General features: G+C 31.7%; 2 protein-coding genes across 3 annotated transcripts; one reads left to right on the top strand and one right to left on the bottom strand.

The window, feature by feature from the left end:
- Positions 1 to 1,916: 1,916 nt before the first annotated feature.
- LOC111697838 (nucleoporin GLE1) lies at positions 1,917 to 6,390 on the bottom strand. The gene is made up of 5 exons (XM_023467967.1): positions 6,281 to 6,390; positions 4,841 to 4,904; positions 4,588 to 4,677; positions 3,760 to 4,179; positions 1,917 to 1,982 (listed from the first exon to the last, which is right to left on the bottom strand). The coding sequence occupies exons 1-5, from the start codon at positions 6,385 to 6,387 to the stop codon at positions 1,917 to 1,919; spliced, it is 747 nt and encodes a 248-aa protein (XP_023323735.1). The 5' UTR covers positions 6,388 to 6,390.
- Positions 6,391 to 9,726: 3,336 nt separating this feature from the next.
- Positions 9,727 to 17,740, top strand: LOC111697856 (uncharacterized). Of its 2 annotated transcripts, none has more exons than XR_002764394.1 (5): positions 9,727 to 9,818; positions 12,413 to 12,522; positions 14,497 to 14,562; positions 15,133 to 15,327; positions 17,264 to 17,740. XR_002764394.1 is itself a non-coding variant. In XM_023467991.1 (5 exons), exons 1-5 carry the CDS (start codon positions 9,810 to 9,812, stop codon positions 17,306 to 17,308), a joined length of 429 nt encoding a protein of 142 aa, XP_023323759.1. In that variant the 5' UTR covers positions 9,727 to 9,809; the 3' UTR covers positions 17,309 to 17,740. The 2 variants fall into 2 exon arrangements, 1 of the variants encoding a protein (XP_023323759.1); XM_023467991.1 differs by having other exon boundaries at positions 14,493 to 14,562.
- The last annotated feature ends 1,795 nt before the right edge of the window (positions 17,741 to 19,535 follow it).

Below are 19,535 nucleotides of genomic sequence, written 5' to 3'. Positions count from 1 at the left end.
GAAACGTCAAAAGCCCTCCTCAAACTTATCAAATTTTCCTCAAATTATTCCTACAGTACAGTTGTAAATGTCTAACTTATGTGTTTGTATACAATACCTATTATAAAACCTATATAATTTTCTAAAGTATGCAATCGTACCCTCCCCCACCCCTCAAAGCAAAATTTAAAACAGCTTTAGATAAAACTGACCACCATCTAATTCTTTCAACCTACGTGAAATAAGATAAAAAAACAAGTCTTGCACACAAGCTTGAAATGTTTATGAGAATATAGTTCGCATGCATTTAGTATTTTTGCATCTATCTGTACTTGTTCTAAGTTATTAGCATTTCAAAAAGTGTGCGATTAACCTTGATCTTTTAAATAGTTTAAATCAAGAACATGATTATTGTACCCGGCTTTGCCCGTAGAATTTTAGAAAACGGTCTGCGTCGAAATGTTTACTATGTGTGGAGAAAATTTTAGATTTTTTATTTGTTTCATTTCTCCAATTGTTACAGTTCGGTCAGCTACATGTAACATAAATACATCATATCTCAAATCCCTGCATATTAACTATAAATTAAGATTTTTCATTTTTTTTAGTGTGCATGCCTTATGCGAAGGCATGCACACTGTTACTTGTAACATTCTATATTTATGAAACGACAGACACTGTCAAATAACTCTAAAGTACGCTACCCTCTAATTTATAATGCAGTTTTTTTCACTTGAACTTATGCTCTGTATTTCAAATGTTTACTTCACAAAGTAATGTTTATATTCATGCAAGAATGTTAAATTATTTTATACAATGTAGTTTTTTTTCTTTACTTCTGAACTTATGCCGTCCAAAAAAAACGGAAAAACGAAAAAAATGTATCGTAAAACTAATAGTTGTCTCCTTAATTATGTTACAAATGAATGTACATGATAACTATCGTAAAATAGATTTTTTTCTGTTAAACAATTTTTAAAATTTTTATAAAATGCCGATACATAAATAAATATCTAGATCTTAAAAAAAAGATTTTTCAAAATCTTTTTTTAAAATTCGACAAACTCTGTCTTATTTTAATCTTATTAACGGCTATAATTTGCAATGTTTGTTAATACAATTCATTTCGTCTACGAGTGAGTTTGCTGGATGAGAGTCTAACTGCCAATTGGGGTTTTCTTCGAGATAACCTAAGAGTTTTTTTTTCCCTCCAAAATAACCTGAGACCTGAGGCTGAATTTAAGGAATTTGAGGCGCGGCTTAAATCTAAGCCTCGGCTCAAATATGGTTGGTTCCACTTAAAATTGTATTAAATTTTTCAAGATTTAAGCCGGCGCTCAATTGAAACCGGTTTTTGGGGGATTTGAGACGCGGCTTTAATTCATTAAATTCGGACACAGGATGATGTTTTTTCCTAAATTGCCTTAGGCCAGTGGCCAAACTTAAAGAATTTGAGCGGCGGTTTAAATTTAAGCCGCGGTTTAAATATGGTTGGTTCCACTTAAAATTGTATCAAATGTTTCAAGATTGAAGCCGGCTCTTAATTTAAACCGGGTTTTGCATGGCGGATTTAAACCGCGGCTCAAATTCTTTAAATTCCATCTCTGGTAAAAGTTTTGCGATTTCTTTAGAACAAAAACTAAAGGAATTGAGTTTTTGGCACAAACTTAAATGTTCGAATTCCAATATCTTAGCGACCTAATGTTGTACACATTTGATATTTCAAACTTAGATAAGTTGAGCTAACAGAATTCATGGTTTTAAATATCAAAGGTCTACGACATTTGGTTGGGACAATGTAAGGATTAGAAAATCAGAGTTTGTTGCAAAAACTCAATTCCTTTGTGTCAGGGTTTTGATGGAACCCAGATGTGATTCTATAACTTGTTCAGTAAGTTAATAGGATGTGTGCAACTTTGCAAGATGTAAATATGTATTTACCTAAGACCAGACATAAGTTTATCTGATTCATGTTCATCTCCAGCTACCGCTACACCTTCCACCTTAAATAAAGAAATAATCTCATAAAAGTATTTTTTAACATAGATCGTACAGGTAATACACAAAGAATATGTGCTTAAAGGGACTGAAGTCGTAATATCAAGTGACCTTCTATACAAAGATGGAAATGTCTGATTTGAAACGGTAACCTTGAAACCTTGAAACCTTGAAACATTTATCTCCTCAAATTTTGGTAGTTACCGTCAGTTTTCTGATTTGAAAAGTGTTTACTTCTGTGAGTCACTTTTACAGAGAAACCGCAAATGAAAATAAATAGTCTTAAGAAACTAAAACATTGATATCTATTTCATACTTGATCAGACAAAGCATTCCAGGGTACCGTTGTAAATCGGGTATTGCCATCTTTGCATGTTGCAGGTCACTTAAAATCACGTTTACAGTCCCTTTATAGACATTTTAGATATTATTATGCCGTTATCATATTTATTCAGGTCAAAACTTTTCTTTTGTTATTTCCTTAATTGATTAAGGAGTTATCCGTATCCGTATCTTCTTTCGTCTATTAATAATTGGAACAATTTCTCTAGATTGTCCGGTGGTCGGAAATCAGAAGGAATAAATATCAATTTTGGGATCAAGCATATTTTTATTTTCTCAAATTTAAAAGTTGCAACAGTGGCTATCGAGATCAAGCGTTATACGGTTCGCTGACATGCCATAAAAAGTATTTAATGCTGAAAATAGAGATTTAAATTGGAAACCGAAATCGAATAGTTAAAATGGTGATTTAACTAATTCATAAAAATATAAATAAAAACGAAATCACACTTAAAAAGCAATAGTCATTAGTTACAGTGAGACCCATAAAACTATGGGATTTGAATGACGATTGATAGAATTAAATTATGAAATTAAATAGTCAAATATAAATATAAAGAAAAAAAGCTGTTAGGGACTTAACCCAAAGTCCTTTCGTCAACTTCCCAAGGATATTTTCCTAAGTGGCAACTTCCCAAATGTGCAATTTCCCAAGCGGCAACGTGTCAAATGTACATTTTTCCAAATGACAATTTTCCAAATGGCAACTTCCCCATGAAGGAAAAGTGGCAACTTCCCAAATGTACTTCCCAAGTAACAATTTCCTTAAATAATTTACTATATTTTCTTTAAACCAAGGAATAGCCGCAGCGATCGGCCCCCTCGCCCATCCTAGCCGCAGCGCTAGGCCCCCACAGCCCATCCTAGCAGCAGCGCTCGGTCCCTCATTGTAGCCTGCGGCGGATCAGACGCCTAACTTAATCTTAAATAATGTACTTTATTTTTCTAACAAGTAATCGCTGCAGCGCTCGGCCCCCTGTCCCATCCTAGCCTCAGAAGGCTTAACCTAACCGTAAATAATAATAAGGATCGCTTAATTTTTACCATTTGAAGAAAGGGTGTAGGCCAACAACATGTTCTTGCCTTAACTAACTGCAAGAAACTGAAAGAATTTTTTTAAACTTACGTATTTTCTAAAATAAAAAGCCGTTTTTCCTTCATGGAGAAGTTGCCACTTGGGAAATTGTCATTTGGGAAAATGTACATTTGGCAAGTTGCTGCTCGGGAAATTGCACATTTGGGAAGTTGCCACTTGGAAAATTGTCACTTGGGAAGTTACCCTTGGGTAAATTCCTTTGGGAAAGTACCTAACACCGAAAAAAAGGCAAATGTGTTTCGAGTTACTGGTAAAACCATTTTTTTAAAATAATAATACAAAATACACATTAGATTGCTTAAATTTTCTTTACTTTTTTACAGTTTTATGGGGCCTACTGTCACCTTAGATAAGAAATCTTGATACAAATTCTCTCTCAATGTTGTTTCTTCTTTATGTTTTAGTTTAGGTCTGTTTTCCATGTTCTCATTAGAACTGATCTCTTCTGTACTTCTAATTCCTTCCTGGTTTTTGGGTTCTGCTTCCGGAGTCTCTTTCTTCAAGATAATCTTTAAATTCTTCTTTTTATCATCTTTCTCTCCTTTTCCATCCTTTTCTATTTCAATATTTTCCTCGTTTGTTTCCGCGTTATCTTTTCTTCTTTCCTTCCCGCCATTTCCAGGGGATAAATCTTTTTCCAGTTTTTCATTGTTTTCAGTTTTAGTTTGTTTGTTCTTCTTGCGATTCTCTCTTTTTCTTTTTTCTTCATTTTTTCCCTCCTTATCAGCTTGTTCTCGTTTTATAAGTTCTAGATCAAATATACTCTAAAAAAAAAAAGTCATTTAGAGAATCTAAAATTAAATTAATTGTTTAGGCAACACTCCATTAAAAAGAAATAAACGGGCATGTCCGGTTTACAACGGTACCCTTGCAATTCTTATCTAATCAATGATTTGGAAAATATATTGGGTTTTTTGACTGAAAAGTGTTTAATTCTGACAATTCCTCCATTCTGCAGCACAAATCTGCCAGTCACAATTGATAATTGAGAGCAATCAGTTTTCAAAAAAGAAAAACATGATTACATTTTCATTCATGATCAGATAAAGCTGATAAAGTAAAGTTGTAAATCGATAATTCCACTTTATGAATAATTGATCACTCTACATTTGACCAACAGTCCCTTTAAATAATATTTAGAATATGATAAAACGACGATGTATAAAATCTACCTGTTTAGGTTCAGGTAAACTCCAATCTAGAACTTGTCCAACTTGTTCAGTCAGCTCTCTCGGAAGATCTGTTTTTAGTAAAAGCTTTCCCTGAAGAAAAAAACGAATTTTGAAAAGTTTAAATTAAAGGAAAACAAAAAAAAAGAATTATAAAAATTTAAACGATATTTTTTGAAAAAACATCGAATTTACTTAAAAATAAAAAAAAATGATGTGTTGTCTTAAGATTTGGACTCAGTCCCTTTAGGATCACCTTAAGTGTTGCCACTATTCCATAGCTAAGCTTCTTTGATGTAACAATCTGACGAATGACTGCTCTAAATAATTCTACAGGTTTATCAATACTCTTTTCTTTTTCTCAATTTAGACTTCATAGTTAATTACTTGGTTCGTTTTTAAAAAAAAAGTTGGACTCCTTTGTCCACATAGTTTACAGAATAGCCTAGAAGTTTTACTCAAAATTCCACATAGTTTACAAAATTAACCTAGAAGTTTTACTCAAAATTCCACATAGGTTACAGAATAGCCTAGAAGTTTTACTCAAAACTCCACATAGGTTACAATAGCCTAGAAGTTTTACTCAAAATTCCATATAGGTTACAGAATAGCCTAGAAGTTTTACTCAAAATTCCACATATAGGTTTCAGAATAGCCTAGAAGTTTTACTCAAAATTAGTTATTTTAGACATTTACTTTCCGAGAGAAAATAAATGCTAATCAAAAACTATATTTTTATAATTCGTGTTTTTTCCTTATAATTTGAGATAATTAAAAAAGGAAACTTTTACAGAATACAGTTTTGAAATGTTGGAACCTTCACAAGCTCCCAATGTTTGTGCCTGCGTGGTGCCTTTTAAAAGTCAAAAACTCATACAAGTGTTAGGGGAAAAAACAAATTATTGATACCCATCACTAACTACATGGTTAGCTACTCACAAGTGTCAAACCATGAGATTTTATTTGACCCCTAAAACTCTAATAATATTACGAACCATTTATTTTCTTTTAATGATATGAAAATCATAATTTAGCAAAGAAATAGATAAATTAACAAACAGCTGTAGGGAACCATGAATGAAATAAATTGTGTACAGTCGTCTCTATAAAGTCTCATTTTTGTGGGTTATAGCCTGTCACGATTAGGGATGGGCCTAATATTGTTCGTTCATGGTTTGTGAACGACCCGTTTCGTTCGTTTTTTTCAATCGTTTAGAAAAATTGATTTCATTCGTTCTCAAAATTATCGTTAATTTTCCATCTATTTTGTTTGTTTTTTCCCTGAAAAATAGTTCAATTAAATCGTTTGTTAAGTCCAGTAAAAACAAATCTTTTGTTCGTTCGAACAATTTTTAATTGTTTTTTTTTTCGTTCGATATTATTATAAAATTTTCATTTTTTTTCATTTTTCTGAACAATCCATTTTGCTCATCCATCGTTCGTTTTTTCTCAACGACACCCCTTTTAACGAAAAATTTCGTTCGATCTTAAAAATTTTGTTTAAAAAACGATGCCCATCTCTAGTCATAATGAAAACCAATATATTTAAAAAGATCTTGCGACCTATATAAATAAATTTATATTGTTACTCTACAAATCAACGACATTGTTATAAAAGATTGTATTTGAGAGGTGGAGCAAAGGACCATAATTTTATAAAAATAACATAAACAATTTCATTTCAAACAATATTTACCGAAAAGTCTTCTTTTTCCCCGTTCTCTCGATTTCCTGATCTAAAGATAGAAAATTCCACTTCTCCGTAGATAGATCAGGAGGGGACAGAATAGGGTGTCCGGGCATTCTCGGGTTCCTGCATAGTTTGGTTTATTATTGAAAGTTTATTAAGGTTATTAATTTATCTTCTAAGTTCTATGAAATATATATATATACTTTGCTTAATCGTGTGTTTGTCTGTCCGTTTGTTTCCAATAAACGTCAAAACGGCTGAACCGATCGGACCCAAATGTTTTGATGCAACTCTAGTGACCTCAGGGAAGGTTTGTTGATGCTCAAAATTACAAAATGTATATCCAAAAGTTTTTGATTTTTGTAAAATTTTGAAAATCCTCTAGAAAAAATATTATTAAGACGGCGACCTTTTCATTGTTGTTATATTGTACAAAGAAAAGATTTAATGTATAATAAACCTAGTAATATACATTACTAGCTTGATATATAATCAACAAATAATATTTAATATTTAATTTAAATAAAAAACTTAATAGTTCAATTTTTATTTGTTGTACATTCAATATGTGATATAAGTGATATTAGTACTAAATTTGTATTAAAATAAATGCATCAAATTAGTATTAAAATTAGTATTACTTGGGAAATAAACTGTAAATTCAAGCATCAAAAAGTAAGAGAACTAAAAGTTGCCTTTAAGAATCCTCAATTTAGCCTTTTCAAACCTGGCAACCCAAAAGTCTGGACAATTTTAGCTTTGGCCACGCCTACTTCTTTAAAGTTGATTCTTCAGGCACTGGTTACTTTCTTGCATATTTTATATGGGATTAAAAAGATTTCAGAAATTTAAGAATACAATTCATACTTGATCAGGCAATGTTTTTAAGGGTACCGTTGTGAATTGTCATCTTTGCATTTAGGGTCACTTGAAATTAATTTAATAGGATTTAAATATTGCCAAGTTTCTCAGTCTCTCAATTTCTATTTGAATAATTTAAACTTTGTAAAATGAAGTAACCAATTGAGTGTATTTTAAGCATACTTTTTTGTTAATCATTTTTTTGTATGTAATAGTTGAATAACTCTTAAGTTGTTTAATTCTGTGCATAAAATTTCAAATTTCGTCAATTTGTTTAAAAAGTTACGTTTTGCGTAATATTTTCGGTTTTGCGCAAATTGCGCAAAAAAAATGCTTAAAACTCTTTTCGTTTCATACGAAAAAATTCGCAAAAAAATATTTGCGGTTTTGCGCAATTTGTACAATAAAAATTGCGCAAAATAGCGCAAAACTCATTGTCTTTCATGCGCAAAAATTGCGCAAAAGTTCGCCAGAAAAACATTTGTGCGAAAATAGCGCAAATTTCGCGCAAAAAATATAGCCATTTCGTGGAAACCCTATGTACTTAGTTTGAACTCTTAATATTTAGAAAGAAATATAAAATCTTGTACTTAGTTTGTACTCTTAATATTTAGAAAGAAATATAAAATCTTGTACTTATAGAAAGAAATATAAAATCTTGTACTTATTTTGTACTCTTAATATTTAGAAAGAAATATAAAATCTCGTACTTAGTTTGTACTCTTAATATTTAGAAAGAAATATAAAATCTTGTACTTAGTTTGTACTCTTAATATTTAGAAAGAAATATAAAATCTTGTACTTAGTTTGTACTATTAATATTTAGAAAGAAATTAATTTAAAATCTTGTACGGAGTTTGTACTATTAATATTTAGAAAGAAATTGATTTAAAATCTTGCACTGAGTTTGTATTATTAATATTTAGAAAGAAATCTTGTACTGAGTTTGTACTAAAATATTTTTACATTCTTATCTTCAAAAATACCAAACATTGTTAATTATTAAATATAGTATTCAAAATATTTATTCCAGTTATCTGTAAATTGTCAAATATAGTTATTAAAAGATTGTTTTTTTTTAATTTTTGATCAAATTCAATAAACAACGAGAGAAAATTAGTTGAACTCCGTAGGCTTAGTTGAACCACTTCTTTTCAACTTAAACTAGCGCACAAGAGAGGTTCGCCAAGGTCTTTTAAATTCAACTACTACTGCTCACTATTCATTAAATTAAACTTAATATTTGTGAAAATTCACAATATTTAGAAACATATTTATTATATAACATTTTTTTTAAAAATTCAAATAAGAAGAAAATCTCCGTATTACATAAGCTTTGTAAGAAATTTCGTTATTGACATGGATAGAGTTAAATAAGTATACCTTTTTTCACCTTAAAATATACCAAACTAGGCTTGTAGGGCGCTTCACGCCCATCTTCTCTTTTTCAATATAAAACAATGACAAAAAAGTTTGCGGATTTAATAATGTTTTACGTGGATTTTAAAAATTTTATAAAAATAAAAAATTTTAGAGACAAATTTTTTATTATTCCCAGAGGTCACACAAAACAGTTTGTGTCCGATATAAATATATATAAATATACGTATATACATAGAAAAGCAAAGAATTTAGATAGAAGATGTGATGAATAAAATCTACAAATCATGTTTCCAAAATCAAGTTAGAATTCATACCAATAATTGTGCAACCAAATGTCGTAGACCTTAGATATTTCAAACTGTGAATTTTGTGGCATCAAATTTGAAATATCAAAAGTCCCCAAAATCAGGTTCCATAGATATAGGGATTTGAAAATTTGAGTTTGTGGCAAAGACTCAATTCCTTATCTCTTAAAAGAAAATATCAACCAAAATCTACTCTGAAAATTATCACGGTATTCAGCACGAACAACTATTACTGAAGTAAGTGTTGAATCAAGCAATATACTTAGTACGGAGGAGTATTGATCAAACGAACTAGAGAAGGAATTATAAGAACTAAAAGAATCGGTGCAAGAAAAGGGGAAAACGGAATAAAATTAAAATATCAAATTTTTTATTTAGTGGCGGGTAAAGGGAGGGGTCGTCCCCCCAGGAAAATTAAGGACGAACAGTGTGCACTGTGCAAGCTGGACAAATTTGATGGAGACTTCTTTTCAAGTTTAACCCTCCCCCCCCAGAATATCCTGGTTTTCAAGTACCCCAGCAGGGATAGGGTTAAGGAAACCCCTTCCTAACATTTCCTCTACATTTTGTGGTGTAATATAATGTCTTTTCCACATAGGGGTTGCAAGTACACAGGGTGTCCAAATAAACATACACATTAAGAGAAAATCTCTAGTAAAGACTCTAACACGTCTAATTAATCCACAAACTATAAATACTTCGTTGGCTTTTAAATTAAGTACGTATCATAAAGTTTACGACGATTTTCAGTCTTCTTTTACAGTTTTAATCAGACACTCTGTATCAATCCCAAGCATTTTTTTCGTAACCAAAAACGAGAAAATGTGGAAATCTTCTAATTATCTTTATTTTCTAAAATATGATTAGAAATTATTATGTCATCTTGCAGTATGAATTATTAGAAACTGGTTCTAAAATGTAAACAAACCCATCACAGTTAATCAAAAGACGCGGGGCTGGACTGTATTGAATAAAGTGATTTAAACATGTTTAAGGTAGGTGGGAATTTTTTCATTCTATGGTTTTTAAAATACAAACAGTGTAATTTTGTGAAATATTAATCAAACCATTTGGTAATTTCCTGGAGAACGATTTTTGGACCCACCCCCTGGACATGGATCTCATATGTAACACATGGATAGCCTGTCCTGGTCCCCTAGCCTAGCCCTAGCCTAGCCTAACCAAACTCTAAAATGATAAATAATAAATAATAATATTTTACTGAAACAAAAAGTGGTCAGGTACAAAACTGATAGGAGGGGGGGGGGGTCCAAAAATCGTTTTATAGTACAGACCCAACCATTTATTCCTTAAAATATGTATCCTAACTTTTAAAGCCCAAATAAAATAATATAAACACTTCACACTTTCTTTGTCATTTTTAAGCCAGTTCTGCACATTGGCTTATCAGTTCCATCCCCAAGAGTCAAAGAGCAATTATCCAGAGCAGAGTTGACCAAATCCGATATTTTTTTTCACGTAGTCTTTACATCCTGAGACCTTGGGATATTAAGTTGATTATGAATTAAGTTTGAAATATGAATGGTTTACACCATCAGGTTGTGAAGGGTTAGGAAACAAAATTAGAGATGAATTTCTTCATGTGTATGTTTTAGATCTGTATTGATTTCATTGATATGATTGATTTGTGATTTTTTGAGAAATCAGCTCACCGCCCACCAGAGGTTGCTGCGTTTTCACTTAAAAAAAATTGGCATAAAAAAGATTATTTAAAAATCATCCATACGTTTGCAAATTGATGATCTAATATCGGAGAAATAACCGAAAAGGCCTCAAAAAAATATTTTGAAATTTTCTTGGAAATTTTATGCTGAATTCCAATTTGTAAATTGTGCTTTAAAAATAAACAATGAATGAGTTAGAGGTGGAAAATTCCTCAAAAACGTTCAAAAGTTATAAAACAGATTTTTTGACCGTTATTTAGTTCTTTAATTTTTAATATTTTTAAAAGCACGTTTTAGATTTTTATTTAGCATAAAATGTCTAGGTAAATGATGTATAATATGAAATTTTTCAAACTATTTTTTGGGGGGTTTACGGGGATTTCTCCAATATCAAATCGTCAATTCGCAACGTAACGACGATTTGGAATTTTTTTTAGATTGCAATAATTTTTAAGTGAAAACTCAGCAACCCCTGGCGGGCAGTTGGCTTGATTCCAATATTGATCACCTTTATTGTATACTGGTATATCTGTAAATACTATTTTTAGATCATGTAAACTGATTTATCTGTATGTACTATGTTTAGATCTGTATACTGGTATATCTATGCAAATTATGTTTAGGTCTGTATATATATCTGTTTAGATGTTTAGATCTGTATACTGATATATCTGTGTATACTATGTTTAGAACTGTATACTGATATCTGTGTATACTATGTTTAAATCTGTATACTGGCATATCTGTGTATAATATGTATAGATCTGTATACTGGTATATCTGTGAATACTATTTTTAGATCTGTAAACTTATTTATCTGTATGTACTATGTTTAGATCTGTATACTGATATATGTGTATGTACTTTGTTTAGATCTGTATACTGATGTATCTGTATGTACTATGTTTNGGCGGGGTGATGTAGAGCTTCATGTTGGTGGGGCAGATCTACAGGTGCGTTGCGCTGAGTATCTGCATCATCATCATGGAGGAGTCAGGGGGGGTGATGTAGAGCTTCATGTTGGTGGGGCAGATCTACAGGTGCGTTGCGCTGAGTATCTGCATCATCATCATGGAGGAGTCAGGGGGGGTGATGTAGAGCTTCATGTTGGTGGGGCAGATCTACAGGTGCGTTGCGCTGAGTATCTGCATCATCATCATGGAGGAGCCAGGGTAGAGATGGAGTTGTGAATATGAGTGTTCGTAACTGACTGCCGGTTGAAGCGGGGATCTAAGGTGAGCGGGGATTTGACACATGTGGTGTGCTTGCTTCCTGTGTACACAAACATTGAGAATTAACGTCGGCATTTGAGTCGGAAAAATCGTCTTCCTTATATTTCGAATTTATTTTAACAATACTATGTTTAGATCTGTAAACAGATAAATCTGTATGTACTATGTTTAGATCTGTATACTGGTTTATCTGTATGTACTATGTTTAGATCTGTATACTGATATATCTGTATGCATTATGTTTAGATTTGTTTACTGATACATCTGTATGTACTATTCTTAGATCTGTATACTGATACATCTGGGTATACTGTGTTTATATCTGTGTATACTATGTTTAGATCTGTAAACTGATTTATCTGTATGTACTATGTTTAGATCTGTATACTGATATATCTGTATGTACTGTGTTTAGATCTGTATACTGATATATCTGTGTATACTATGTTTATATCTGTATACGTATATCTGTGTATACTATGTTTATATCTGTATACTGATATATCTGTATGTACTATGTTTAGATCTGTATACTGATATATCTGTGTATACTTTGTTTAGATCTGTATAGGTATATCTATGTATACTATGTTTTTAGATCTGTACACTGATATATCTGTATGTACTATGTTTAGATCTGTATACTGATATATCTGTATATACTATGTTTAGATCTGTATACTGATATATCTGTGTGTTCTAAATGAAGCGTTTGCTGCCTCTATACTTGCTGTTACGACGCCACAGAAAGCTCAAGAACTTAAAGATGCAATTGAGACGAGGTGAGCTTTTTGTCAAATCAAAATTGATATCAAATAACCTAATTTTAAGAGTATTCAAAGAGTTTGAAATATAACATTTTATTTCATTATATTTGTAACTGTTACCATTTTATTTCAGATTTATAACTGATAATTTCCATACAAATTGTTTAACTCTTATACAGTGAAATACTTAAAACTGTTGAATAGGAGGGTGATTGTAGAACTAAAGTTGTGATACAAATAAACATGAAACACATCAATTGTGCAGTGCACACAGACCAATTTGATAAAAAACATTGATTTTTTAGCGACTGGTACAACAACTTGCTTGGACAACATCAAAAACATTGTTTTAATGTCGTCTTCCTATACTACTGTTTTCTGGTTCTTACTGTAGCAGTACATATACCAAGAGTATATTTTAAAAGTTGGGTGAAAATGTGATGAATGCAATTACTGTCTTGAATATATTTAGTATGTTTTAAACTTAAGCACATCTACAATGCGACCCATCAAACTGTGGAATGGGAAGTTGAGTGTTTATGTCGTCTTCCTATTTCACAACTATATGGGGATTACTGTACATTGTTAATAGAAAAAGCTAATTCTTTACAACACTTTATTGTTGGATGTTTTCTCGTTTTCCGCTTAGGTCTTCTTTCAATATTATTATTAAAAATATTCATTTAATTGGAGAAATAAAAATAGAATTATTTAATTTATGCATTTAATCTCTTCCTGCAACGTATTCAGTCATTTTATATGACTAACATTGTCCAAAACTATACAGTCATAATCCGAAAAATCCGAAATGAATTGACAGTTTATCAGGCGAATTTAAAATATATCTCTGGCAATTTTATTTTCTCAAAAAAGGTAGAACCAAAGTTTGTATTGATTGATTATGGTTTCATTAATCAAATATATATAATTAGATTGTTCAGTCCTTTGTTTTATTCGTAATTATAATTCCGGGTTTTTCTGATATTTACAAATACTCGTTGTTTTGTCTGATTTTTTAAGAATCCTTTCTCTTTAGTCAGATTTTTAAAGAATTCCTCTTTAATCTGATTGTTTAAGAATTCCTTCCTCTTTAGTCCAATTTTTAAAGAATTCCTTTCTCTATAGTCTGATTTAAGAATTCCTTCATCTTTAGTCTGATTTTCAAAGAATTCCTTCCTCTTTAATCCGATTTTTAAAGAATTCCTTTCTCTTCAGTCTGATTTTTTAAAAATTCCTTCCTCTTTAGTCTGATTTTTTAAAAATTCCTTCCTCTTTAGTCTGATTTTTAAAGAATTCCTTCCCCTTTTATCCGAATTTTAAAGAATTTCTTCCTCTTTAGTCTGATTTTTTAAGAATACCTTCCTCTTTAATCCGATTTTTAGGGAATTCCTTCCTCTTTAGTCTGATTTTTCAAGAATTCCTTCCTCTTTAATCCGATTTTTAAAGAATTACTTCCTCTTTTTCAAAGAATTCCTTTCTCTTTAGTCTGATTTTTAAAGAATTCCTTCCTCTTTGGTCTGATTTTTAAAGAAATCCTCTTTAATCTGAATTTTTAGAATTCCTTCCTCTTTAGTCTGATTTTTTAAGAATTCCTTCCTCTTTAATCCGATTTTTAAAGAATAACTTCCTCTTCAGTCTGATTTAAGAATTACTTCCTCTTTAGTCTGATTTTTTAAGAATTCCTTCCTCTTTAGTCAGATTTTTAAAGAATTCCTTCATCTTTAGTCAGATTTTTAAAGAATTCCTTCCTCTTCAGTCTGATTTAAGAATTACTTCCTCTTTAGTCTGATTTTTTAAGAATTCCTTCCTCTTTAGTCAGATTTTTAAAGAATTCCTTCCTCTTTAGTCAGATTTTTAAAGAATTACTCCCTTTTAGTCAGATTTTTAAAGAATTACTCCCTTTTAGTCGGTTTTTTACAAAAATCCCCTTTTCAGTTTTATTATTTCTATAAAAATCCGAAACAATAATACAATAATTACTTGAGGAAGGATTTACCGGCGGATTATCTTCATAAATACCTAAACAATAATCTACAGGAGAAGGCAACAGTCCAGGTGATTTGTAATTTGGATTTACAGTTTTTTTCCAGGGGTTTTGGGGGCAAATTGTCTAAGACAAAGAAAGAAAATGGAAAGTAGGAAACAAAAGAATGGAAAAAAGGAAGAAAATTGCCAAAAAAAAATCGAAATGTTTGATGAATTATTTTTCTTCAAATTAAAGAAAAAATTCTGTGCTTTCTGAAATGAATTATTTGGTTATTTTTATTTCTATCCTGTTCTTTAAAATGAGAGGGTTTAAAATAATTGTATAAGCAGTTTGAGACACTTTTCCTTTCCCTTTTTTATTAGATTCATGATTTTTTTTTTCTCAAATTTGATTTCAGTTTTGGGAAAACTTTTTTTCCGGATTAATTCCGTGACTGAACTGTCCTAACGATTTTTCCAAATGAAATTAAACCGTAAACTGTAAAAAAATCACATTGAATGGAATCAAATGGGAGACCACCCTTTGGAAATCTTAAGACTTTTTCTGTTGGTGATAAAACAAAAGTTTTATGGTGTGCTGCGTGTATCAAAGACGATTAAAAGTAATCTCCTCATTCTCATGTTTGTTTATTGGTCTAGGATCTAGCTGATGCTGTAGTGAACGGACTAACCACAGCTCTGCTGGGTAAAGGTATAGCAGTGACCGGAGCAATAAAGATCCTGCAGCTGCTGGTCAGCTGGTTCTCCATCTTGATCCCCCTGGACGTGATAACCTGGATCCTGGGCAGGGAGCTACTCGTTCAGGATGTAATTATCGTGGAGGCAGTTATTCAGGTCTAGAAAACTAATCAAACAATCTGAACTAGGATTTTCAGCGAAATAGGGCAATGGTATCGCGAAAATTTCGCATTTTTCTCAATAATTTCGCAGTTTTTTCGCAAAATTGTCTCGTACTTTTTTTCTCACAAAATTTAGTATAGTTTCTTTCGCAAAATGAATTTTCACGAAAAGGTTTGCAAAACGGGAAAAAAGATAATTATTGCGAAATTTCGCATTTTTAATTTTTTTCCGAAATTTTTGTTTCGCTGGAGACCCTAATCTAAACAATTCTGTATTTTATATCCTGAAACCAGGTGCCGGAGACTTTTGACACTCAGAACTATGAATAAAGTGTGATCAAATAATGTTTGAAAAATCAAAAGTTTACAGTATCAGGTTGCCAAGATAGAGAGATTAGAAAATAGAAAATAGAAAATTTGATGTGAGGGAGAAGTTCTTTTATATTTTAATGATTATAAACCTCGCCAAGATTAGTGCTGGGAATCCTTTTTATTCAGTTTTTCAGTTTTTGATGGTAGCATGCTATAATAACCAAGGGTTTCCAGAATTCTACAAAAACCAAGTAAAATCAAAAACATTTTAAAATGTAATGGTTTAGCCCTGGTAGAAGATGTAAGCCAACGAAAAAAAAACTGTTCGTTGACGTTAACCAAAGAAATGTGTATGTGAAGGCACTAGCAAAAACATCCATTATTAACATCTCCAAAATGTTTAAATAAAGGTGTAAAATTTTTCGATTTCTTTGTGAACTCAAATTTATCAAGATCATTCTATAACATGTACACGTGTACACGCGTGAAGTGACTGGGTGAGCCAATTAAACAGTTTTCTAAAACTTGCTGGTTTTGAGGTCAACATTTTTAATTAATTTTAAAGAATTTTATTTTTTTTGTTCTACAGCGATGTTTTTAACAACAACAAAATTTCCGTGTATTCTCATAATAAATATAATTCTGTTGAGATTTCCCAGATTTATTTGTTAAAAATAATTGGATATCTTATTCTCATTTGTACACACACTTGACCATTGACTATATTGCTCAAGGATTTAATGCAAGGAAAGTTAATTCAGAAGTGTACGCATCTTTTGTACTGCAGTGTACTGTCACTGGGCGGTAATGTAAACACAAGGCGGATGTCGAAGCCTGACATGGGATCCATCTTTCACATAAATAATCAATGAAATATTCTGGTTATAGGACATTATTATGTGCATTATCAAAATTATCAAAATTCAATGCTTTTAACCTCTTCGGATATTAAACGAACACTTATGCATTGTTTACAAATTCCGCGTAGAGTATACGCAACTGCAATTAACTTTCCTTGCATTACATTCTTGATATTACTGGAGTTAATTTAATAGTGTACATATAATGTTACCAATCAATTTTATTGTATAATTTTGATAATTTCTGAAGGCCTTAAAGGACTGCCCTTGTATGGAACCCTTCATTTCAAAAAGAGGCATGCCGTATTCCCAGTGCTACAATTTTTACCATTTTCTGATTAATAATTTAGACCATGTTGTCTTTTGTTGTTTACCTTGCTTAAATGGTTTAATTCGGACAATTTTTCTCGGTTCTTCTGCAGGAGAAATCGGTCATAAGTGTCAAAATTCTAGCAAGTGAAAATAAAAATAATCAATTTTCAAAAATCATGGATATCTTCTCATTTTTGATGAGGCAAAACTAACCTAATGGATCTGACATGCAACTCTCTAGATGAATGGACACTTAAAATTACTTCCATCGTTCTTTTAAACCTGAAAAGTTTATTGTTTATTTGGTCGTAGGGCAGTTCCTAGTTGGATATAAAAACTGACTAACAAAACTAACCAAGATTCCCATATTATATATTAGAAAAAAGACGACATTCACCTTATTATCAAATAACTTTATGTTAGCTAATCATAATTCTTTAATTTCAGGACCTTTTTGAAGTTTACTCTTTATGGACCAAAAAGTTTTTCTAACACCATCCTTTCAAAGGACTTTTTTTCATTAGTGAGGATTTATGAATCAATAAATAACAACTTTGTTAGCTATTCAAGATCAGCTGTTATTTGATCAGTATTTTAGTGATCAGCTGTTCAGAGATCAGTGTTTCAGTGCTTAGCTGTTCAGAGATCAGCTGTTAAGTGATCAAAGTCCAAATTTTATGTTTTTTATGCTGCCAAATCCGGATTTTGCAGGACATTGTCAGTGTAATCTGCTTCAGTTATTTAATCATCCATAACTTTCTTGATGAATTTTCTCTTCTTAGATCTTTGAATATCTACAGAATAATGATAACAAAAGTAATACATAAGTCCTTAAAATGCTTTAATTATATAATAACATGTAATGAATGTAATGTATATTGACTCTATTTTTAAATATGTCTTATAATATATATGTTTAACTAATGACTTATCAATTTTTAGATGTAATTTATGTCGTGATTCAACATTTATGAAATAATATTAACAATTAGTTTTTCCTATCGAATTGCTGTAAAAAAAGGTCCTGGTCACGGTAGGCTAAAAAGGTCCTGTCACGTTAGGCTGAAAAGTTCCTGTCACGGTAGGCTGAAAAGGTCCTGTCACGTTAGGCTGAAAAGGTCCTGTCACGTTAGGCTGAAAAGGTCCCGTCACGTTAGACTGAAAAGGTCCTGGTCACGGTAGGCTGAAAAGGTCCTGGTCTCGGTAGGATGAAAAGGTCTTGGTCACGGTAGGCTGAAAAGGTCCTGTCAGGGTAGGCTGAAAAGGTCCTGTCACGTTAGGCTGAAAAGGTCCTGTCACGTTAGGCTGAAAAGGTCCTGTCACGTTAGACTGAAATGGTCCTGGTCACGGTAGGCTGAAAAGGTAATGTCACGGTAGGCTGAAAAGGTCCTGGTCACGGTAGGCTGAAAAGGTCCTGTCACGTTAGGCTGAAAAGGTCCTGTCACGTTAGGCTAAAAAGGTCCTGTCACGGTAGGCTGAAAAGGTCCTGTCACGTTAGGCTGAAAAGGTCCTGTCACGTTAGACTGAAAAGGTCCTGGTCACGGTAGGCTGAAAAGGTCCTGTCACGGTAGGCTGAAAAGGTCCTGGTCACGTTAGACTGAAAAGGTCCTGATCACGTTAGGCTGAAAATGACAAAAATTGTTTATAAGTTTGGTTTTCAAATAACTAGTAGTAGTAGCGAAGTTGAGCATTTTAATAAAGGAAAAGTTAGTTTTCTCTGAAACAATAAAAGACTAAAGATATCTAAAAAACATGGGAACTCAGAGACGAATTCGTTATCGTCTTTGTTATGAATTAGTATTGTAATACCTAATTTCAAAAGCCATAATACTATTATGTCTGCTAGAGTTTATTTTATGAAAACAGTAAATGGCTGTAAAGATGTGTCTATAATGTCTCCACAAGATGAAAAGTGAAGGCGGACAAGTTTACTCTGTTTGTATACTGCAATTTTCTTGTTTTACTAAGTACAACCGTATGCAGTTAAAACATAAACAAACAAAATGTAAACATAGCAGACGAAACTCTCACAGATTACAGCTTTCTCATTAGGTATCGCTATACTAAATCAAAAAATTAAAAAAGACTATATCGAATTCGTCACTGAATTCCCATGTTTATTGGGACATCCTGGAAGAGCTACGAGTAAGGTTATGAATAATGGACATATAATACTACATACTACTATTTGGGCTCTAAACATAGTTTAGACTCGAAACTATTTGTAGTTAAAAACAAAATAGCTTAAAGTTAGTTGGAAAATGTTTTAATAATTACAAAAAAGAAAAAATTAAAAGTTGCGGAATAGGTTACAAATGATCTGCATAGTCTTCTTAATATTAAGATAAAATGCTTTATATGAGGCTAAGTTTTTTTTTACAAATACTTGTAACAACCAATTGACTCCCAAGACGTAGTGATGAACATCATAGATCGGATATTAGTGTATTTTTCAACTGATTACCAATAACTTTCATTTAAACCGTACACCATTTATCAGCAGTGTCAAAGATAGTCCAGATAGTGTAAAGATATAATTTTTATAATTTAGAAAGAAAAATAATATCGATTTATATCTTTTCAATTAGAATGTGGAAATGAGCTTGAAAAGTGTTTAATTCTAACAATTTACACCAATGTTGCTGACGCCAAATTCCCAATGGCACTTTATTGCCTAGTTTTCAAAGAGAATACGGTGATGGTATATCTCATGTATTAT

This window comes from Eurytemora carolleeae, unplaced genomic scaffold (genome assembly GCF_000591075.1).
Source record: "Eurytemora carolleeae unplaced genomic scaffold, Eaff_2.0 scaffold145, whole genome shotgun sequence".
Classification (NCBI taxonomy): domain Eukaryota; kingdom Metazoa; phylum Arthropoda; class Copepoda; order Calanoida; family Temoridae; genus Eurytemora; species Eurytemora carolleeae.
The sequence above is the reverse complement of the archived record's forward strand: the minus strand, read 5'-3'. Positions and strand labels throughout refer to the sequence as shown.